At 54.1% G+C, this 23,172-nt stretch overlaps 1 protein-coding gene across 1 annotated transcript; it reads right to left on the bottom strand.

Moving 5' to 3' along the window:
• Positions 1 to 1,058: 1,058 nt before the first annotated feature.
• LOC111150888 (T-box 19) lies at positions 1,059 to 22,851 on the bottom strand. Its single transcript, XM_022508569.1, has 8 exons — positions 22,655 to 22,851; positions 13,528 to 13,792; positions 12,228 to 12,362; positions 9,657 to 9,718; positions 8,209 to 8,270; positions 6,373 to 6,561; positions 4,266 to 4,401; positions 1,059 to 1,344 (listed from the first exon to the last, which is right to left on the bottom strand). Exons 1-8 carry the CDS (start codon positions 22,849 to 22,851, stop codon positions 1,059 to 1,061), a joined length of 1,332 nt encoding a protein of 443 aa, XP_022364277.1.
• Positions 22,852 to 23,172: the final 321 nt, after the last annotated feature.

Genomic DNA, 23,172 nt, shown 5'->3' with positions numbered 1-23,172 from the left:
TCCGAGCTCTGCCTCCCCACGGGCCCCACAGCTGTCATTCTAGCACACAGGCACGGCACACCAACTGCACTCAGTTTATTGGGCACCTACTAGGGACAAGGCACAGTTCCAGGTGCTGTGGGGTACAAAGACAGAAGGCTAGCCCTCACCCTCAAGGGCTCACAGTCTAGTGGGAGAGAGACACACTCACAGGCAAACAAAAACACGGCCGGATGGGGCGAGCTCCAGAACAGAGGCAGGACCCGTGGGAAGGCAGGCAGCCGGGCAAGGTCACGTGTGCCGAGGCACATCGGGGGTTTGACGGGGCCTCCGGTCAGTCCTGGGGGATGGGCAGGATTCACAAGGACGGGGCTGACCAGAGAAGGACGTCTCAGGCACGGGGAAGGCAGAGAGGTGGGAGGGTCCGCTGACATGTCGGCCGCTCCTGGGGTGACGAAGGGAACTGAAGCTGGGAGCGCGGGCTGAGGCCAGGAGGTCGGGGGGGGTCCTCCTAGTCAGGGCAGGACTTCGTTCTGTGGGCAATGGTGAGCCACGGAAGGTTTCTGAGCAAGGGAAGGACACGATCTCACTTCCTAAACTCCAGGTGCTCTGCTGTAACACACGATGGCCTCTCTTCTCGGGAACTTCGCTCCGGGGCCTGCACCCTCTCTTGGTCTCCGAGCAGCAACCCCAGGGCCGCAGAGACTTCCCAGGGCTGCCCGAGGCCAGGAAGGCGCAGTGCAGGGAGAGGTGGAGCTCACCGAAGAGCTTCGCACCACCTCCACGGAACAGCAAGCAGTAAGTGAGGCCTTCTAGAATCATCTGAAAGTAAGCAGCAGGGCCAAGGGAGGTGCCCTGAGAACCCCAGTTACGTGAGCATGTCACCGACAGGCTGCTGAGAAGACGGCTGTGGGACAAGAAACAGGGAGCATCACCAAACTAAAGCACCTCCCGGAACCCCTGCACCCTGCACTCACTGGGTGGGGAGACGCGGCTGTCTAACTCACTGGACACAGAGGTGGGGCTTCTAAATGCTCTATACAGACAAGGCTCTCCGCTGACCCCCCCCAGGATCCAGCCTACCCATCCAGCGAGGAGGGAGAATGGCGTCCCCCACACCCCGGGCCACCCCAGCCTGAGAAGGGATGTGAGGCCACAGCTGTCCAGGTGGACACGGCGATGCTGGTCAGCGAGGGCTCCCCCAGAGCCTCGGCACCCGCTGAACTGGGTGCCTGGGCGGAGAGGGGCGAAGTCACAGCTGGGCTCCCCAGAAGAAATGTCCCCGGGGAGCTGGCGTGCACATCTGGGCCAGGCCCGGCAGGACCCCCACCGCCGTTGCTGATGGTCCACAGGCACGGGTAGGGGCTGCGGAGACAGACACAGAATGCTGAGGACACGGCCAGCAGACCCAGCCAGCTGCCCAGCATGCACACTGTGCCAGGAGGCCCAGGCCTCGCCACGGCTTTCTGGCTCTGACACAGCATGGCCCTGTTTCTGCGGAGCAGCCGAAGCGAGCGGCGACACGCCACGGAAGGAGCATGGAATTAGGTGCCCTGACCTGAATTTCCCCGGCCCTGCCACGGCACATTTGATTTTGAACACAGCGTTTCACTCGGGGAGCCCCGCCCTGCAGCCTGCGTGGACGGCCGGGAGAGCCAAAGCGGGGCGGATGTGGAAGGCCAGGCCTGCGAGGGGGACCTCAGACGGGTAAGAGGGCTGACGGGGCGTAGCCGGGACACACAGGCGTCAGAAGACCCAGGTCGGCCTCCCGCCCTCACCTTCAAGACTCGGGGTCGCCCTCAGGCACAGGGATCAGAGGCCGCTGCGACTGGAGGAAGAGGGGAGCGGGCGATGCCCGGCCCGTGGCACCCAGGAAGGGCGGCGCCTGTAATGAACTCTCGCACTCCCGGGCTGCACCCAACAGCTCTGCTCCCCGGCAGAGAGGCTGGAGCCAGACCACCGCCTCGGACCTCTCCCATTTGCAAGTCCTGGTCACAAACCTAGCTGTGCCGGGAAATCACCAGGCAAGTTCCGAAATAACACCGATGCCCGGGGCCTGCCGCCACACACCTGACTCGGCTCATCTGGCCTGTGCCCGGGGATCAGGGCTCTGTAAAGCTTTCCAGTGGATCGTAATTTTTGCTCCCGAACACAGACGAACATGCCTGCTGCTGCAGCGGGTGGGATAAACGCCAACGCTCTCAGCCTTCCGGCGTCCCTACGTCCTGACGTTAGAATCCTACCTCTTCTGATACAGCCCTGCCTGAGAAGAGGCTCGGCACACGCCGACAGTCCTGGGCACGTTTGCTATCCTCTAGCAAAATCTTTACGGAGCCGGTCGTCAGTTAAACACGCCACTGAGGGAACAAGAGGGAGAAATGCACCCTGTGCTCTGTGCCCCAGTCCAGAGACTACAGACCTCCCGGGGCCAGAGGAAACCCACAGAAGGCCAGGCTCTGGGGCTGTCTGTCTGTCTGGGTGTTCGCCAGCTCGGCTGGCTGGGATTTGAGGCCTGATCTCCAGAAGAGACGTTTCCACAACATCGCTCAGGGCGGGCCCCTTCCTGATGCCTCCCGCCCGGTGGGAAAGCCGTGCGCTCATTACACACTCAGTGCGTGACCTTCGGGACGTTTTTAGTGCCTCCGAGCTGTAGTTTCTCCAGTGGTAAAACAGGAATTTGAATGCCAGCCTTGCGGATGTCTTGGATACTGTAAATGACTTCCATGAAGTATCGAGGACAGAACTTGCCATGGGGTTACTTAATATCTTCAAGGGCTCACTGTCTCTCCTCCTACCACAACCCAAATCCACGCTTTTTCCTTAGATAACCCACTCGAGCACTGTCCAATAGATACAAAACGTGACCACAACTGCAAGACTAAATTGCCTAGTAGCTACATATTTCACAAAAATAAAAAAAGGAAGAAAAGGAGGGAGGGAGAGAGGGAGGGAGGAAGGAAAGAAAAAGAAAAATGAGGCTTATAGTTAGATTTTATGGAACCAAACATATTTAAAATATTGTCATTTCAACATGGTTTTGAGGTAAAAAGAGAAAAAAAAGAGTTGAGCTTTTTATGCTGTTTTCTGCTACATCTTCAAGCTAGTGTGTGTGTGTTTCCAGCACACCCCCCCCGCCCCCCGCCCGGGACCGGCTCCGTCTCCAGGGCTCAGTGGCCACCAGCGGCCGGGGCAGCTGCGTGGGACAGCACAGCGCTGGACCCCAAGCACCAAGGCAGCATCAGTATCAAAACCACCAAGGCCAAGCGTACAACACCCACAGCTTGTCAAAGGGCAGAATCGCAGGCTCCAACCCAGACCTGGCATCAGATCCTGCATTTTAACAACATCCCAAGTGGTTCTAACTCTCCTTCGAGCGTGAGCAGCCGTGCTGTAGACCCAAACGCTACGATCTCCTAACGTCTGCTAGACCAGCAAACCACACACATCCTCGGACATCTTCTGAGACCCACCTTTCCACGTGGAATCCCTTTCTGGACCTCCTCACCATCGGCACACCTATGTTGAAAGTACAGCTGGCGCTTCTGTAGCGCGTTACCGCTCACAAAGTATTTTAGAACCTTTTCTCCTCCTGGGCTCCTCATGACCCAGAGCAGCCCCTATTGTTTCCGCTTTAGCGACCAGAATGCTGGAGCTCAGGGAGGCCAAGAAAACTGCCTGAAGACACAAAGTCAGTATGTGACAGAACCAGGACTAACGTCCACGTCCACCAAACTCCAAGGTCCCTTTCTGTCCTCTCTCCCCTCATCTCCAGAAGCCCGAACAAAACGCCGGTCTCTGGTGTGCAGGTTACACCGCGGCTCCTACGTGCTACACTCTGCTCTGTCACCTGGGCTGCGGGCCGGACACCCACAGCCTGTCCCCCTGGTAGGACGGGTGGTTTATGACAACATGGACAGCCCAGCATCTTGAATTCTCAGTATCTACTGACACTTTCTCCTTCCGTCCTCCCACAGTCGGTGTCTATCTGCCACCACCACAGTTCACACCATTTCTGGCTGGTTCAGGACAAACGACTCCAGGCCATAAAGTCTTTTCCCTTTTCAAAAACCGACCACCGAAGCACACAGCAGAGCAAGTGCTTTCCCCTCCCTCGTCTCTGGGAGAGGAAAGTCCATCCTCTTGCTCCCTGCACTTGCCAGTGGCTTAAGAGTCAGGACAAGGACTCCGCAGCGAAGCCACCGTCGGAAGGAGAATGGACTTGGGTCTCCAGCACCCGCATCACCCCCAGGACCCCCGAGGAGCAAAGCTGCCAGTGCTGGTCCTACCTAGGCCCTGGGTTGAGCGGGCCGCTGGTGTGCGGGACGGACAGGATGCTGGTGTGCGGCGTGGAGGACAAGGAGGTCCAGCTGTCCGCTCCGGAGAACACCGGCAGGTTGCTGCTCGAGCTTTCCATCAAGTTCACTTTGGGGAAAGGACAACAGTTGAGCTGACAGAGCGCGGAGAAAAGACAAAGACGGCGGCCAAGGACCCGCCTCACGGCGACACACCCGCTGTCTGTGCTACTGGTGCGGGAGTTTGTGGGTACTTGCGGAGGGAAACTGAAGAGACACGGTCTCCCAGACACACCGAGTGTCCACCGTAGGCCACCTGGCACTCACGTTTTAATCGTCACCGCAGCGACCTGTCCTCTCCACTGTATAGAGGAGGCCGGGAGGGGAGGGACGGTCCACCGCCGGTGACCAGACCCGCCGGACGCACACCACCACGCGCTCTCCCCTTGAAGAAGGGGCAGGTCAGCGTCTCCTCAACACAAGCCGAAGGGCCCGCCGGAGCCCCAGACGGCATTTCTGAGGACCAGCCCCTTCCTCTTCTCAGCAACCCCAAGTAACGCGAAACCCCGCAAGCACGGCGTCTACAAGCCTCCGTCTGCATGAACAGCGCAGACACGAGGGAAGGGAAGGAGGGGGAAGAGGAGAGCGAGGAGGAAGTTTCTGGAGCCTACGCCCGGCTGGCCCGGTCACGCCCCCTCAGGACCGGGCCCTTGGAACCGCTTCAGCCTCAGCCCCGCGCCCTCCCCTCCCCCGCCACCTCCGGTCCAGACCCGCCCCCAGCCACCCCGGGCCTCTCCCCGCTGTGCTTCTGCCCGCACCACTCTTCCCTGGAGTGCCCCGGGCCTCTCGTGGGTCCCCTGCCGTCCACCCTCACTCCCGCCCACTGCCGCGCTTTCCCCTTCTGCGCGTCCCGCAAATCTCAGCTCCAGCCGGAGCCCCTGTGGGCGGCTCGTGCGGTGCGCCCGCTCTGTCATTTCCACGTCCTGTAGCCCCGAGCTTCCTCATGCAAGAGACTGTCCCCCCATCCCCGTCCGCACCCCCCACCAGCGCCAGCTAGAAGAGGGCCTGGCCCAGCGGTGCTCGGAAGCTGTGTTCCGTGCGGACCGAGGAGGGACGCGGTGGGAACACCGCCCACCTTCTGATGCCACGGAGCTCCACGTTATGTCTTCCCGGCAGAGGCTTTCAAGGTTGCTGGGAGCAGCATGCGAAGGGACGCAGACAGCAGGTGACCGGGAAGGCCCTCTGCAGACAGCTCAGGGCGTCCCGGAGGATGGAAACTTAACGCTTCTCCTCCACGCCCCCTGCCACCAATCTTACCCCTCTCTGTCGTCTCGTGTCGCTCTCCCCACAGGAGACCAGAGTCTCTGTCAGGGGGTGTTTGTCTAAGCCACTCGCACACAGAACCCAGCACACAGTCAGCCCTCAGGAAATCTCTGTCGCACCATCACTGAATGAGAAATCAGCCCTTGGCTGCCCTTCTCCCTTCCTCCCTCCCCACATACCTAACAAGCAGGCAAGGGTCTGGGCTTCTGCAAGGCCAAGGCCGGCTCGGTGGGGGTCAGTGAGGAAGGAAGCGCACCAAGGCCAGCGGCAGCTCCGCAAGTAAGCAAGTAAGCAGATGCACTGCCGGCGTGCCCGAGGCCGGCCCTGTGCGCCCCCAGCCGAACCACGCGCAAGTCCGGCTGCAGAGTCGCCCAGCTCCCAGAGACCTTCCTACGAGCCCTCCGGTACCGGGCCCACTCCGCCCTGGGCAGAGCCGCGCATACGAGTGCAGAAAGGAGCCACGGGGAGGCGGTGAGCTGAGGACCCCGGGCCCCCAGCTTGGCCTTTGGAGACGCAGCTTGAAAGCTGAGTCCACCAGCGGCCTGGGAGGAGGCCCATCACACCTATCAGGGACCAGGAGATGGTCTTATGAAAAAATCATAAAACACGGATAATGTCAGGATTATATGCTCAACTACTGGTGAGTAAAATAAGACAGTGAAACACAATACACAGAACTGTCGCGTACGATTGATGAAAGTGATGCCACCTTCGGGTACATCTTGTTACTACCAGCCCCACCCCCACCCCCAGGGGCTTCATCAGCAAAACCACGCACCTGAGGGAGAATGGTTTCTATGCATGTAGGCCGAAGGGTAGGGAGCCTGCCGGTGCCCCCGGAGGCCAGGGTAGTGCTCACAGCCGTGGTGGGTGTGGGGCGCAGACAGAGGCAAGGGGGCAGCATACTGGTAATTGGCAGTTCCTGCTGCGCACACTCCATCCGGGTTGGAAAAGATCCAGCCTCCCACTGGAAGAGACAAAAGGAAGGCTCGGACCGACCCTGAACTTGCACATCAGAAGTCAGGTCTCCAGTCCCTTCACATACTGCGCCTCTGTGTGAGCGACACTAAAGGTCTGCCCCAGGGAGACGGAGGCCACCCCGCTGTCCCTCCCCTTCCACTTCCACGGCAGCAGCGTGGCTGGCTGCTTAGGACAAGGCCGGCAGCTGCTCTCAAGGCTCGGAAAGCCACGCGGGGAATGCGGGCACAGAGCTGTGCAAAAGACCCTTCGAGTGAGGAAGTTACGGGAATGAGAAAGTTAGGTTGCTTCTGACTCACTTGAGTTAAATTAGTCTGAGACGGGGATGTCAGATGTCTGTGTCATCCTCAGCCACTAGGGAACCTTTAGTGTGCTTCACGGGAACAAGGGTCTCTTTCTGCCCAGGGGGAAGGTGTCTGCAATTCTCACTCCCAGCCAGGGCCACGATGGCTCCCCTCACCACCCCCCACCAGAGGCTTCTGGAAGCAAAACGTGGGGAGCTGGCTAGCACAGCCTGACATAAGAATCTTGCAGAACATTCTGGAAGGTTATACAACAGTTCACAGAAATTTGTTTTTGAATGGAAAAGACAAGAAACAGAAAGAAAAGGCACCCAAATAGGAAAGAAAGAAACAAAAATGTTCTCAATGCAGGTGTCCAGTGGGCAAAGCCAGGCAGGGGGTCTCCCAGAACCAGGCTCCTGCGCCCTTGACACGCTGGAGACATTCGCTGAGAAGATGGCAACACAAGAGCTTAGCACAGGTGGGGCTCAGCACACGGGGCCAGTATTAGTACAAAAGGCTCGTTTTCCAGCTCACTTGAAAAAGTGCTTTTCTTTCTTCCTTCCCTTTTTTTTTTTTTTAAGTGCTTTTCTGCAAGCTGTTCCCTTTCCACTCTGCAGTGGAACACGTGCCAAGGCTTATGGGAAGGAGCCAGAAGAGAACCCCAGAACCCCAGAGCAGGACGACAGCAGGTGCCCGAGCGAGCGAACCACTACGATTCTCGTTCAAGTTTCTCCGATGCCAGGGTTAACCTTCCACCCTGACCTCACTGGCCTGGGCCTCCGCTGCAGCTTCAGGGCCTTCCTCCCTCAGGGGGTCTCCCCCGCCATCCAGACATGGGGAGGCTGGCGCCCGGTGAGGGACCCCCAATATCTGAGGGTCCCCAGCCGTGTATCACTCACCCCACCCTGTGGCCGTCCAGTCAGCCACCCAGAGTCCTCCCCACGGGCAAGGCCAGAGCCTGCCTGAAGCATTGTGGTGGGAACCAACTCGAAAACGGGCAAACACTAAGAACAGGGCCGACCCAGGCCAGACCGCCAAGAGTGGAGAGTGGAGAGTCAGGAGAGACTCCCAGAATACACTTGGGACAGTCCTTAGCCTCTGGGACATGAAAAGTCCAGTCTGAGAACTCTATCTCCCGCCCCAGCTTCGGTCCAGCCCCTCAGGAACATTGGTTCTCTCTGGGAATCCTGGAAGGGCACACACTGGTCTTGAGTGGAAGAAACAACCTACTGAGTCTTGAGAGAAGCTGTGGAACAGTCCCCGAGCATCTGCGACAGGAAGGGTCTGAGTGTGGTGGGAGGTGGCTCCCAGGGTCCCCAGGGAACCCCCCACCCGGCGTTCACCCGACTCACAGTGAGAGCAGGCCACGCGCTGGCTCTCGGACACAGCTTCGGGAGCGTCTCTGAGGTGACTCCTGGAACACAGGGAAGTGCGCCCGGGCTGTCCAGCAGAACACAAGTCCAGCGGGACATCTACTCCACGCTCCCTTTGGAAAGCAATCCTTTTCTTGGAATAAGAAAACCAGACACCTTTGGTCTCAGATGTCTCCCCCCTTCACCCAGGGTGCTTTATCTAGCATGCGATCCCCCTCAGAACACGACCTATGGTCACGCCGATTTGCCCTGTTTCCCGCTGTCCCACTTAGTTGGGTCTCTCTCACTTGTGGTCACTGCTTCTGCCTGACGGAACTCCAGCGCCAACAGCATCTGGGGTTTGCGCAGGACTTTGGGGCACGGGCAAATCTGGGATAGGCTAGACCCACCAATAACCCTGCCAGGAAAATACTGCTAGACCCACTTAGCAGATGGAAAAAGTGGGTCTCAGAGAGGCAGCATGACCAACAGCCAGGGAACGGCAGAGCCAGGACCCAAGTCAGGACGACCTGCTTGTCCTGTTCATCTCACACCTGAGGTTTCCCTTTGGCTTTAGTTCTCCGAAATTAAGTTAAATCAAATACTAACAGGACAAAGTCCACCAATCAAAGTCAATTAGGTAATATCGTTCTTTTATTTTTTTTCTAGAATGGATAAGGAAAACACGAAGCTGGGGAGTCACTAGCCTAAGGGGTAGCATCACCATTCACCATCCCAGAAGTCTCAGAACTGGCAAGAGCAGAAACTACACTTGATCTTAGCCAAAAGGCCCAGAAGAGATCCCTAGCAGTCTCTGAATGGTCTTCCCTCAGACCTGAAAGATAGGAGCTCTCACCTTTATGACCTACTTATACGAATCACTCACCTCTCCTGGGCTACATGTAGTTAAAAAAAAAAATTATTGAAACTGTACCACTCAGAGAGAATTGGAGGAAGGGCAGAGTGATCATTAAAACTAAACCACGGGGAGCCTGGGGGGCTCAGTGGGTTAAGCCTCTGCCTTCGGCTCAGGTCATGGTCTCAGGGTCCTGGGATGGAGTCCCACATTGGACTCTCTGCTCAGCAGGGACCCTGCTCCCCCCTCTCTCTCTGCCTGCCTCTCTGCCTACTTGTGATCTCTCTGTCAAATAAATAAATAAAATCTTAAAAAAAAAAAAAACACGCAAAATCACTTATTTTTTTTTTTTACATCTGCCTATGTTACTTTCAAGAATCAGTAATAAAAGAGAGCTGAGCAAACATTGCCAGTTAGAGTTTCCCCTGGAGCCCTGCTCCCAGGCACAGATGATTAGGAGTTTGTTGAATATGGAATTAAATGTCACAAACCTATTTCTATCAAAGGTAATGCAAGTTCCTTCCAAGACGAGCATAAATCTCACATTTGCAGACATCAGCTCATATGATTTTACTGAAATTTCTCTACTCACCTTTCCTTGGCATCCAAGAAGGCTTTGGCAAAAGGGTTGTACTTGATTTTGAGAGCTGTTATCTTCCGTTTACAAAGACAAGAAGCGTTAGTGAAAGTGGAACACACATGAACGGAACCCTTTACCTTCATCTGGGAACTTCTGTAACATTGGAATAACCCCTCTCTCTTGCTCTCCCTCTCCACATTTCTTTGCTCAGTTCTGCACGAAATTACTCATGCACGGTCTCTGACAGTGCTGTGCTGTAGCCCGTGGTGAAAATGGGAAACACAGCGGGATATGAGCAAAGAAAGGGCAAAGCATTAGGAATGTGCAAAGCCTGAAGTGCTAACCCTAGCATTCCTTCTTTCGTTTATTCATTCTTTTTTTTAAACATATTGGACACGCCCCTCACGTCAGCTACTCTTCTAAGAAGTCACCAGGAACACAGTCAGTCATGCAGGTTTGAGTCCATGTCTCCCGGAGAGCACGGTCCAGCCTCACTCCCTGAGTCTCAGTGATCACTTCCTCGGTGATTCGGGTCACAGAAACACAGTGTATCGCTCCCAGCCGCTGGCACTCCATCCACGGCCTTTGCCGGCTTCCCTCTTCGGAGCCAGCGGCCACCATATACAACGTCTATTAGCTAACGGCCCCTCCCCGTGGGCTATACGGACTTGAGGACAGCACCCACACCCGTGATGCCCACCGCGGTGTTCCCAGCAGGCAGTCCTAGTCAACAAATCTTTGCTCAATAAAAAAGCATTGAAAAGAATGTTTATTTCAGCAAGGGCCTGGTAGAAAGAAGAAAAGTTAAATAAAAGCACCACTCTTTCTGACCCAGGAACGGGGAAGAAATCAGAAGAGGGCGGGTCTGATGCACCTGTCCCGGTCTTTCTCCTGATCTAAACCTGGAGAGGTCAAGGTGCACAGTGAGACCAGCACTGACCCACAGGCCTGCCCCCTCTTGGGTGCATCAGTGCCGACTCAGCAGGAAAGTGCTGGCACCAGAGAGAGGCTCTAAGGTTGGGTTTTCTTGGGCTTGATTCCCACAGGGCATAATCAAGGCTGAGACAGGCCATCGGGCAGCTAGGACAGGGTCTCCAGCACCCCGACACACACAAACATGCACTCTCCAGAGTTGCAAAACCATACCCCCTCAAAGACCCAGACTCCCTCCAAGGGAGAGAAGCAGGAGAGGGTGGGCCATCTTGAACACAGCATGTTTTCACCTACAAAGACAGCACCTGTTGAAATGATCAAATATTTAACCTCTGTTCCCACCGGCTGCTAGAGGGGCTCAGCCAAGAGGCCAGACTACATAAAGGAAAGAAATTACATTTTCTCTGCCCATCTGTGATCCGAGTGCAATCAACAGCTCAGTTTAACCTGTAGCTTCCCTAAGTAGTTTCCAAGCCCAGGTGCTCATCAGAATCCTTTGGGGAGAATTTAGAGACTCTAGACCCCAGGTACCAGCCCTGGGGATTCAGACTCGGTAAGCTGGGAAGGAGCCCAAATTCTTTAAAAGCCTCTAAAAAAGAAATGCAGATGAAGGCAGCAACAAGACACCTTCTGGGTCTATTTTGGTATGGGGGGGGTGTGTTTTGTTTTCTTCACTAACAGGTTATCAAAGCTGCTGGAAACGGTGCGGGCACTGAGAGGAGTACACTCTCCGCCGGGCGATGTGGGGGTACCTAAACCCATGCTCTCCCTGGAGCAATGCCATTGCTAGGAGTTCACCCACGCAAGCCAGCCGCAGTGGATGTGGACGTCCGGGGGCACACCCTGCAGCGTTATCTCCAACAGCCCATGAGACGACTGTGAACGGCCTAATACCCAGCAGTGGGCAGCTGATGGCCTGAAACACGGATGTCCTCTGTGGGTACGTCAGAAAAAGAGATACGCCTGGAAAAAAAGAGAAATCTGCAGACTAACATGTACGACATGAGCCGATGTATGCGAGGAAGTCCACATTCTCACGTCTGTTTACAGACGCGAATACTGCGCAGAAAAGCACACTCGAAGCTCTTATGTGTCTTGTCCTCGGGGAGCGGGTCGAGACGCAGAGAGGAAGGTCAGTTCTACTTCTTTTTCTTTCTCGCTGAACATACTTCTGGGCTATTTATTTATTCCGCGGGCGTTTCTTTAATAAACATGTATTATTCTAAAAAGAATTTTTTTTAAGTTGTGTCAGAGAGAATCCGACCCACCCCAGCGCTTCTGCGGACGCGCAGGCCCAGGACGCTCTCGAGTGAGCCGACGGGCCGGGTCGTGGCGTCCCGGCGAACGGCAGAGGCCGGGGCTGGCTCCTCGCCTCGAAGGGCAGGAGCTCCCCGCGCGGGGCGGCCGAGGGCACACGGGGCCCGGACGACGGAGACCCCGGGCGTCTGGGGCTTCCGCGCGGCGCACGACCGCACCTTCCTGGGCCCGCAGGGGAAGCACCGGCCGCTGGCAGACCCGCAAGAGCGGGTGGGAAGGGTGACCCCGCCGTTTAACCGCGTCTCTGCGGGACCTCGGAGATCTGCAAACCCGCCGCCCCCCCCCCCCCCGCGCGGGGCCCCCCCCCCCCCCCCCCGGCACGCGCCCGCGCACCTCCTCGTTCTGATAGGCCGTCACGGCGATGAACTGGGTCTCGGGGAAGGAGCAGTTCGCCACCATCCGATGCGCGCCCCCGACCCGCACGATGTGCACCTGCGGCTCGTACTTGTGCAGAGAATTCAGCATGATCTGTGGGGGCGGGAGAAGCAGAGGACAGAGGCCCGCGGACGCTGCAGCCCGGCCCGGCCCGCCAGGGGTGGCCCGCGGTGACCACGGCCGGCCCGAAGGCTGTTGTGGAGAGTCGCTCTCCGCCCGGCCCCTCTGCCCTTTCCTTCACTCCCTCCCTGTTTTCAGAACAACGCAGGGCAGGAGGACGTGGTCGTGCAGACATCCTGGTCTTCACAGGGGACCTGACATCTCCGCGGTCACCGCCTGCGGACAGAGGGCACCGGACACCGCCCGCCACCCGGCATCCGCTCTCGGCGACCCAGCGGAGCCCGACTGCAGGTCACGTCGTGAGGCGGCGGCGGAGGAACTGTTCACGGTCAACGTCCTGTTTCAGTAAAGCCCCGGAACCTTCCGCGCGGCCGGGGCGGCGACGGCGCATCTCCTCCCCGAGGCCTGAGCTCCGGGCCCCGCAGGCTAAGCTCGCGAGTCCGAGGAGGCGCGAGGACCGGACCGAGGCTCCCGGCACAAACAGCGGGGGGCTGCCAGCCCTCCCCCAGCCACGGGCGGCCGCCCGGCGACCGTCCGCGCTTTCTAACATAAATCACAGCCTGGCACGGTACATTCGCAGTCTTCCCAGAGAAAACAAAAGAGGGACAAAAGCCCCGAATTCTTGTTTACTCTAATTGGAGACCTTAAATAAAACCTTCCTTATTTAAGGTTTGTTTGTTTTTCTGAAAACCCAAAGCCGCTCGGATATTCCACGGACAATTATCATAATGCCCCGCTGGAAGCCGCAATTATTTCATTTAGGAGCAGCTTTTTATTAAGGTTTTTGTCTACTGCCAACACGCCACTTACACCAAAAAGAGGAGAGAACAACAGAGCCGGGACCCACAGACATCTCCTCGCCGGGCTGGGTAAAAAGGCAGCACACAGGACAGCACTGCGGCAGGGCCGATGATTAAGGAAACCGCCACACTCCCGCGCTCTTACCATCAGGAAGTCCATTAAAACTGAGAGCGCCAATTAAGACCTGTTTATTCCCGATCACATTTGGGCTCCAGGGAGTAATTGGCTTCCGTGGGAGAAGAGGCCGGTGAGGACCCCTCTAATTGCCTAAATGCACCCTTGATATTTCTTGATTGGTGCTGTGGGGCGGCCGCATGGCCGGGCAACCCGGTCGTACCTGCCCGCCTCCATTGAGCCTGTTGGTGAGCTTGACTTTGCTGAAGGAGATGGGAGCTTTCATCCAGTGGGCCCCGAAGTTGGGGGAGTCTGGGTGGATGTAGACGCAGCTGTGGCTGGAGACCTCTGGCTTGCCCGCCGGCACCCACTCCCCGTTGACATACTTCCAGCGGTGACTGTCCGTGGGGACAAAGTCCAGCAGGAGGGAGTACATGGCATTGGGGTCCAGCCCCGTGACACTGATCTTGAGGACAGGGAACATCCGTCTAAAAGGAAAGGCAGAAACTGAGTCACAGGAGGGATGTCAATGTGTGTGGGACACCTTGCACCTCACCCAGCTGTCCCTCCACTCTCGGGAGACCTGCCCTGGAGTGCCCCGGGGCACAGAGAATGCCCCAGGCCTGCAGCCCCAATTCCAACAGGGGCCTCTTCTTACAAATGCATGTCATGTTGGGGTTTTTACTTTAAACCCTTGTGTTCTGTTTTAACGTCCGAAAACCACTGATCTCATCATTTGACAGAGGAGGCTGAAGCCCAAAGTATGTCATCAGACGCCACATTCTCACAGAGACCTTTCTTCAAAGACGTCCTCTGGGTGCACATCAGTCTCCACACTAACACCACAAACCAGTCCTTCCCCCACAAGGAACACCAGTGTGGAACGACTGTAATAGCACGAACAGGGAGCAGGTGGTTTCACGGTTAAGGAGGTGAGGGAGCACTGGGCTTTACGGTTAGACCAATTCCTTCCCTGCATGACTTCTCAGAGCCTTTAATGTACTAATGCGCTCTACAAACCTCTGCAAAGGTAGGGTCTGTGCACACACTGAACTGATATGACTGTGGAACCATCCTTTCACTGAGCGTTTTGTGGGAATTTGAGCTCAAGACGCACCGACCTGGACTCCTTGGTCCTTCTGCCGCCCTCTAGAACAGCACCAGCAAGTCTGGTCTCACGCATTTGCAGAGGCCCCTCACTGGGCATCTCATTCCCTCTGGTTTGTTTTTCCTTTGCCAAGTGTACTAAGTTGCTCCAAATTATCCTCAAAAGACCTGGTTACTAGACATGCCCCCCAACCCGATTGCCCGAGACACTGGCTTATTTGTCAATACTTCTTTTTTTTTTTTTTAAGATTTTATTTATTTATTTGACAGAGATCACAAGTAGGCAGAGAGGCAGGCAGAGAGAGAGGAGGAAGCAGGCTCCCCGCCGAGCAGAGAGCCCGATGCGGGGCTCGATCCCAGGACCCCGGGATCATGACCTGAGCCGAAAGCAGAGGCCTTAACCCACTGAGTCACCCAGGCGCCCCTTGTCAATACTTCTTAAAATCTGAATCCCCGAACTGAGAAGCCAACAGTACGGAGTCTAGACACTTGCTGCTAAAGCGGCCCCTGAGCCAGCAGCGCTGGTCCCTAACCAGCTGGAAGGTCATTCAAAATGCAGAACCTCAGACCTCATGCTACACCTGCTTGATCAGAAGCTGTGCTTTTCCAAAGTCCCCAGGCGAGTCACAGGAACGTTAACGCATAAGATGTGCAGGTGTACAGCATCTTTAGCTTTTGAGAAAAAAACTCAGGAGATGTGCAAGGGAGTGAGGGCGGGGCTGGCTCATGGTCATTTGCAAGGAGACCCTGGCCTTGGGGCGCCTGGGTGGCTTACTCTGTTGGGTGTCTGCCTTCGGCTTGGGTCATGATCCCAAGGTCCCGGGATCATGTCCCGCATTGGGCTCCTTGCTCAGCGGGGGGTTTGTTTCTCCCTCTGCCCCTCCCCCTGGTTCTTTACTTCTCTTGCTCTCTCTCAAAAATGAATCAATAACATCTTAAAAAAAAAAAAAAAGAGCCCCTGGCCTTGGGATTATGATGGGAATGCTGACGGCTTGCTCCCTCCCTCCCTCGGCTCCCCAGAGTTGTCTCTCCCCTCCCCCAGTCTTGGCTCAAGGAGAGAAAATCTAAATAGGAGGTTGGATGAGTGCGAGTGCGTGAACTACAAGCGACTCCCACGGGAAACCTGCATCTCGAGTCCAGGTCCTGCCTGATGCTGTGTGACTCACCTCCTCCCTCCTGTCCCTTCACGACATGATGGTGACTTTCCTGTAGATGAAAATGATGGTCCTCCCCGCGGGAGCTACATGTGGCATCGAAATTCATCCCCTTGCATATTCTTTTGTTTTTTCTTCAACAGAAGGAGCTCATCTATTCCTTTCTCGTTGTATTCGACGAAACTACTCCCTTCCACAACATATTTTAACATTTTCAAGTATAATATTGGCCAAGTATAGAAAAGAAGAAGCCCCCTGAAAGGCACAGATGCCGTTTGCCAAGAATCACCAAAGCAGATATCAGACATGACCCCACAGGCCACACTGGGTCACTGTCACCGATGGGAGCCTGGCTCGTTCCTGTGAGGCACATGGAGAGACAGTCTGATTTCCGGTCTATGGCTTTTTCTGAAATGGTGAAGTTGTTTGGTCCAGTGTGGTTTGGTTTAAAGAAAACACAGGAATGAAATGTGTAATCGTAATTTCACATATGAAGTTAAAACGTACTGTAAGTTTTCTTGATAAGGATATGCAGTTCATGTAAAAGTAAAAAAAAAAAAAAAAAAAAGCTCATATAACGCATCTTCGTCATACACTTAACTGGCAAAGTAAGGACACAGCCCCTCAAGCATGTGGCATGGCTGTTATCTTCAGGGCATGAAATGTTAAGAAGTTTCCTTTAATTCTGCCTTAAGACTGAAGAGACGATTTGGAGCACCTGAGCGGCTCAGTCGGTTAAACATCTGCCTTCAGCTCTGGTCATGATCCCAGGCTCCTGGGATCGAGTCCTGTGTCCAGATCCTTGCTCGGCGGGGAGCCTGCTTCCCTTCCTCTCTCTCTGCCTGCCTCTCTGCCTACTTGTGATCTGTCTGTCAAATAAATAAATAAAATCTTTTTTTTTTTTAAAAGAGTTAAAAAAAAGTAATAATAAAAAATAAATAAATGTAGAAGATAATTTTAAATTGCAAGAGTGTTATGAAGGAACAACAGTGGGTGATGTCACAGAGGGGAATTAAGAGTGAGAAACTGCTCTAGATGGATCTTAGCAGGTCCAGGGGGACAGTAAGCAAAGACCAAGTAAGGAGAAGAAATGAACCCTACAGACGCCGGAAATGACTCTATAAAAGCAACTACACACAAAAAGAACAGCAAGTACATGGTCCTGGGGTCCAGATAAGCCTGGACCATTGAGGACTACCGAGGAAAGAGAAGATTAGGGTGACTAAGGCAAAATGAGGGGGGAAACCTGATTTTCATTTTGTGCTCTCCTAGCTGTATCATGCTAGGTCTCACAAAGAATGTAGCATGACCTTTAATTCCAGAATAAGGGAATGTGTCATGGCTTTTCTCCTTTCATGCTATGTTCAGGAGCCACACCTGATGTTCTCAAGAACCTGTGACCACACGAAAAGATTCTCAACATCCTCAGCCATCAGAGAAATGCAAACCAAAAAGTGCAGTGAGGAATCACTTCCCATTCACGAGGACGTCTGTGGTTAAAAAGTGGCCAGTAGCAAGTGTTGCTGAGGCTGCAGAGAAACCAGGAGCCTCGAACACAGCTGGTGGGGATGCGGAACGGTGGGACCACTCTGGAGAACAGTCCGGTAGCTCCTCAGCCAGTTACAGACAGAGCTGCCATGTGACCCCACAATTCCACACCTGCACACGCATGCGAGGGACATGAAAACACACAAAATCTTGTACACAAATGTTCACAACAGCGTTATTCGTAAGCGCAAAGAAAGTGGACACAGCCCACGTGCCCGTCCACTGATGAATGGGTAAACAAAACAGGGCCCATGTACACAAGCAAGTATGATTTGGCAATAAAAATGCTCCAGCACGGCTGAACCGTGAAGACACGACGCTCAGGGAAAGGGTCACAAGGGACCACCTATTGCATGATTCCACTCACACAAACTGTCCAAGTCGGCAAATCCAGAGACTGAAAAAGATTAGTGGGTGCCAGGGCCAAGCAGGATGGGGGGACTTGGGGATGATGGCTAGAGATGCAGGATTTCTTTTGTGGATAATGAAAATGTTTAAAAAATGATTTGTGAGCATATATGTGTAACTCTGTGAATATAGCAAAAATCACCAAATTGTACGCGCTTTCAGTGGGTGAGTTGTACGGCACAGGAATGATCCCAGTAAAACTCTTTTTAAAAGAAAAGAAAAAAAGATAAAACAAAGAAACCATAGTCTCTGGATTTTAGGACACATCTGAAAAGTTACAGAATGGAGCCGGCTGGGTAGCTCAGTTGGTTAAGTGTCTGACTCTTGATCTCAGCTCAGGTCTTGATCTCAGGGTTGTAAGTTCAAACCCCACATTGGGCTCCATGCTGGGTGTGGAGTCTACTTAAAGGGGGAAAAAAACTTTGTGAAAAGTTACATAATGGTTTATTACTTTATTCTCTTTAGTACTTGTCTACCAAGAATTTTATGATTATTTCTATTTTGTTACACACCTACACCTGTGGTGAGCATAGCATAATGTATAAACTTGTCAAACCACTATGTTATACACTTAAAAATCAGATAACACCATATCTATCTACTCAAATAAAAAAACTTATTTTAAAAATACTTTTGTTCTTTTATCACCACACGAATGAGCTAAGAGACGCTATGAATTTTTTAACCTCCATTATCCCAGCAAGGAACAAGGAGGTCTGTCACCTTGCCACGAGTCCGGTAACCGGGGCAGGAGCTCAGCCCAAGTCTAGGCCAAGTCCAGACCCTGAGCCTCGTGTCCACGTCATCCTCCACATCACAAGGAGCAGGAGCACTGTCCAGGGGAGTCCGTGCCCTCACGCGCGGGCAGCACGTGCCCGGCTTTGTCCCCCAGGGTGAACTGCACATCTAACCCAGCCAGCTTTTCCTCTTTCCTTTCCAAGGGACGGCTGACCACAGAGAAGCCCCAGCGCCTCTGGGGAGCTGAGAAACATGTACATTGGCCCCTAATTCGGGAGTGGTGGGGAAGGAGAGAGAAGGGGGGAGGAGAGCAAGCTAGCGCAAGGGCCAGGAAAGCAGACATGGATGGAGGAGGAACAGGCACTCCCCGAAAGCCCGAAAGCCTGAGGAGCCGCAGGTGGCTGGGTTCTGCCGTGAGCTCCCTGCCGTGGTGCCAGGAGGCTGGTCTCTGGCTTCTGCTTTCCTCACAGGCGATCTCAAGAGCCAGGGCTGCTGACGGAGGCTATGAGGAGTGAGGTCTGCAGGAAGGAGGCAGCTTTTGCAGGTGGGGGGAGCAGAGACGTTTGAAGGTAAAACTCACTCGCTCCCGTAAGCACCTTCCTCTGTCCCCTCCCAGAATTGCAAGAGGCCGAAACAGCGGGTCAGAGGCAGGTTACACAGACACAGAGGACCCTCAGGAATCGTGCCCGTAAACCTGGGGGGAGTGTCTGGGGCTACAGGGCATGGAAATGTATTTGCCCCATGCACAAGCTCCATCTCCCCTCTCGCCTCCCCGTCCCCGCATCAGCTCGCTGCCCTGAATCGCCCAGCAAATCCCACTTAGCATTCCCAGCGCATATTTTTGGATAACAAACGGACGTCTCAGTTACATTCGAGATGCTTCCAACTTCTGAAAACCTGCTGGAGGCAAATCCGATCAGAATTGAATCGAAATTATTCAACTGCATGGAAATACCTGTGAAACAGAGCATCTTCCACTAACGTGGAGATGTTTTAGTAAAGAAAACAAGAGGTGCAAGAGATTTCACAGATTTGCCTCAGAGCCTCAAATTAGTTTCTTCCCTTCAACCTACAATCGAAGTTCAGGTTCGCTGCTCAAAGGACGGGAAGGAAAGGGAGGATTCGCCAGCCAGACGCACTACAGAGGGTGCGAAGGGAGGTTGTCACAACTGTTGCTGTGTGGAAAACAAACTCACATTTAAAAAGAGGGAAGGGGAAAGCAGGGAAAGAAAAGGAGGGAGAGGGGGAGGCAGGAGAGATGGAGGGAAGAACGAAGGTGGTCAGGATCCCAGCTTCTGGGGATAATGCGCAGGAGGACCCTCTCTCTCCCACCTCCGACCTGTCAGAGGTAAGCCTCCTACTGGCACGCACCGACGGGTCTCCTTCTGAAACCCAAACTGAACTCTTCCATCAGTCCATCCTATGTTATTTCAAAACTTTCTCTTCTTTTAATTTTATTTAAAATCAGTTAATTCACATATCGTGCATTCCTAGTTCTGGAGGCGGAATCCGGGGACTCATCAGTTGCGTGGAACCCCCAGTGCTCCTCATTTCCCATGTCCTCCTTAACGCCCCTCACCCAGTTACCCGTCCCCGACCCCTTCCCTCCAGCAGCCCTCAGTTTGTTTCCCAGAGTTCAAGCTCTTATAGTGGACAGGAACTATCTGATGACCCCCGCTGATGCTTCTAGAAATCCAGAGTCTGCCCACAGGGGCGGCAGGCTATGTGAATGAAAGGGGCCGGAGCCGGGTGTTAAGCTTCTCCGCAGAGAAGGGCTGCGGGGGCAGGTGTCCCGGGCTCAGGAGTTGGTGTGAAAGGCAGGGGTGAAGCATCTGGAGGAGACGGGTTGGGTCTGCAAGCGGAGGACAGTGGGTACAAAGGAGACCTACAAGAATAGACCCGTAAGAGAAGAGGGACCGGAAACAAGAGCTTTCTGTATCGAGAACAGGAAGAAGTTGCTAACAATTTAAATCTGTGAAAACAAGAGACTGAGAGTAATTTCAGGCCAACCTCATTCATTATCAACACATCTATTTCTTAGACGTGCGTCTCCCTTCTTTTATCTGAAGCGTAAAGGGACCTGTCTGTTTCCTGGCAAAACCTTGACCCTAAGGGGTTCAGAGACCATAATGGAAACTAAGAGAAGATTCAGTTCACCGGAGAAGGGAAACGGCAGCAGGGCCTCTGTGCACAGCAACTACCAACCTGACTGTAATGAGACGTTTCTACAGAATATTTTTCACATATTTAATATCGAAGGACATTAAACGGGAAGAATTTTACATTTTAAATAAACAGAATAAACGATATAGGTGAACACGGGCAAGAGAAAGCTCTTCCTAAATTGTGATAGAACATCCCAGTGTGTCCTATCATTAACCGGGATCTTAAATGGCTTCAGAAACTGTATTTCTTCCTCATTGGAATAGATGGACTGTATTTTTACTTGGTGATTGTGCTTATTATACTCTCACAGATGGCGCCTGGACAGCCAAACGGAGAGTGTGAGGCTGGACGTTGGCACAAACACTATCCACTAAACACAAGGGATGAACCACAGTTGCTCCCGCCTACTACTGGACAGAACTTCTCCAACCGCAGCATCATTCAGCTGCAAAAGGAAAGGAAGTAAATCCAACTAGAAATGTGGGGCTGATTCTTTGATATTAAAAACATATTTTCGGGGCGCCTGGGTGGCTCAGTGGGTTAAAGCCTCTGCCTTCGGCTCAGGTCATGGTCTCAGGGTCCTGGGATGGAGCCCCGCATCGGGCTCTCTGCTCAGCGGGGAGCCTGCTTCCCTTCCTCTCTCTGCCTGCCTCTCTGCCTACTTGTGATCTCTGTCTGTCAAATAAATAAATAAAATCTTTAAAAAAAAACATATTTTCGGGGCACCTGAGTGGCTCAGATGGTTAAGCCTCTGCCTTTGGCTCAGGTCATGATCACGGGGTCCTGGGATCGAGCCCCACATCGGGCTCCCTGCTCAGTGGGGGAGCCTGCTTCCCCCTCTCTCTCTACTGTTCCCCCTGCTTGTGCTCTCTCGCTCTCTCTGTCAAATAAATAAATAAAATCTTTTTAAAAAAGTATTTTCTATTTCTTTCTACCCAAAATAATGTATAAGCACTGAGATCGTGACAACTGCAAATATTAAAAGTAACAAATCCGATATATGAAACAAGTAGGGGACCCATTTAGAGTCAGAAAACAGAAATACCAAGCTCGTTTGATTGGTATTCCAGGTTTGATATTATCTCTACTAGGAGTGATAACAATGTACTGAAATGCCCTTATTTCTGGCACACCTTCCCCTCACAGAGCTCTTCAATGCCATGCAAAAGCGCTAGAGTTCACAATTCTCCCAGAGAGACAAGGGATGGTTCATTTCTACAGTGTGGATTTTATCTGAAAATAGGAAACCAAGGCATCAGGAAAGGAAGCATTTTGCACAAGGACAAAAGCTCGCCAGAAACCCCGCCGGCCTCAACTTTTCTCTCGTAGCAGAATTTCTCCCGAAGGCCGCACCGGAGCCCTGCGGAAACGCGCCACACGGAGGCGCCTTCTGACCTTTGTACTTCTTGACCTTGCGAGCCAAAGGGTCTGTGAGCAGCCGCTGAACGCCGGGAGCCAGGCTGGCCAAGCTGCGGGCAGAGAGACCGTCTGCCGAGCACGTGCGTTTCCTCTGGGGTGAGAGCTCCCACCGTGACCCTGACAGCGCAGGTCTGGACCTCACAGAACCCAAGCAAGGCCCGCAGAGATGGGTTGCCGCTCATGTCTAGTTTACCGCACTGAGAAAAAAGAAGGCGTCTTCTCTCTTCTCAGGCAGCGCACCACGGCCTCAGGCAGTGTCCTTGCCATGGCTCTCACGTCATCACACACACACACAATGTCCCACGAGCACACACCACACACACACACCAGGAAGCCGAGGGAGCGATGGGCAGCGAGATGACGTTTGCCCTTTGGTTCCCCTTCTTCAGCTGGTCCCGGATTTCTGGCAAGTTTGCTGTGCTTAAGAGGAAACACTCAGCTTCCAAATAAAGTTGACTTCCACCTCATCTGCACCGAGCTGGAGCTCAGGTCTGCTCCAGGACAGGCAGTGAGTCAGAAAATAATAGTAATTTCAGGCTAACCTCCCTAACCCGTGGGGCGTGGCCCACGTGGGCTGCCTTCCCGCAATCTCTCCGGCGAACACGCTCGCAAGCTGGCTTCACCCTCCGCCTCCGTTGATCTCGGGAAATTAATTAAGTTGGCTGGGGAAAGCCGAGTAAGACTGTCCTTCTGAGCATCGTCATCAGCCCTTGCGGCCTCTGAGTGAAGACGGGCAGCCTCTTCGATAGTCGGGGGCTCGCCGTCCTAGCAGAGCCCTCCCAGCCCAAGCAGGCCGGCCGAGAAACTCACCTGCCATTCTTGGTCACAATCATCTCGTTAGTGACTTCCTTGAATCTCTGCCAGAGAGGGGCGTCCTCCAGGACGACCTGAAGCTGCTTCTCCGTAGGGTCACCTTTCTCCCTCCCGGCCTGTAGCTCACTTTCCACCACGTTGAGGAGGCGAGACACGGTGCCATCGCTGCTCTTCTGGCTGCCCAGCTCGCTCATGGCCACAGGCCCCTCTCAAACTTGGCTGGGAAGCGTCACCTCTCTCGCCTGCTACCACCTCCTTCCTCCCCTCACTTGCCTGATTTTCAAACCCAGCTGGGCAGTGTCTGGGGAGCTGGAGAGAAGATGCCGGGCCCTTGCCTAAGCCGCTAGCATGACACCCCTTAAAGTCTCCAAATTATACCACCAACCTGTTAAGCTCCAGTGGGGAGGGGAGGGCGGGGAGAGGTAGGAAGAAAAAGCCCTCTCTTAATTACTCCTCGGATCAGGTGGGGGACAGCCTGGCTCTCCCATTGGCTGCCAGGCACAGAATAGACATTT

This window comes from Enhydra lutris, unplaced genomic scaffold (genome assembly GCF_002288905.1).
Source record: "Enhydra lutris kenyoni isolate GAN:26980312 unplaced genomic scaffold, ASM228890v2 scaffoldscaffold24, whole genome shotgun sequence".
NCBI lineage: Eukaryota > Metazoa > Chordata > Mammalia > Carnivora > Mustelidae > Enhydra > Enhydra lutris.
This window is presented reverse-complemented; position numbering and strand designations above follow the sequence as displayed.

Bases quoted from the DNA above. Each gene is read 5' to 3' on its own strand.
- LOC111150888 (XM_022508569.1), bottom strand. From the start codon at position 22,851: ATGAGCGAGCTGGGCAGCCAGAAGAGCAGCGATGGCACCGTGTCTCGC. The intron at 13,793-22,654 runs GTGAGTTTCTCG...CTTTCCTTTTAG, and splicing joins ATTGTGACCAAGAATGGCAG to ACGGATGTTCCCTGTCCTCA. The intron at 6,562-8,208 runs GTGAGTCGGGTG...TGTCTCTTCCAG, and splicing joins GCGCGTGGCCTGCTCTCACT to TGGGAGGCTGGATCTTTTCC.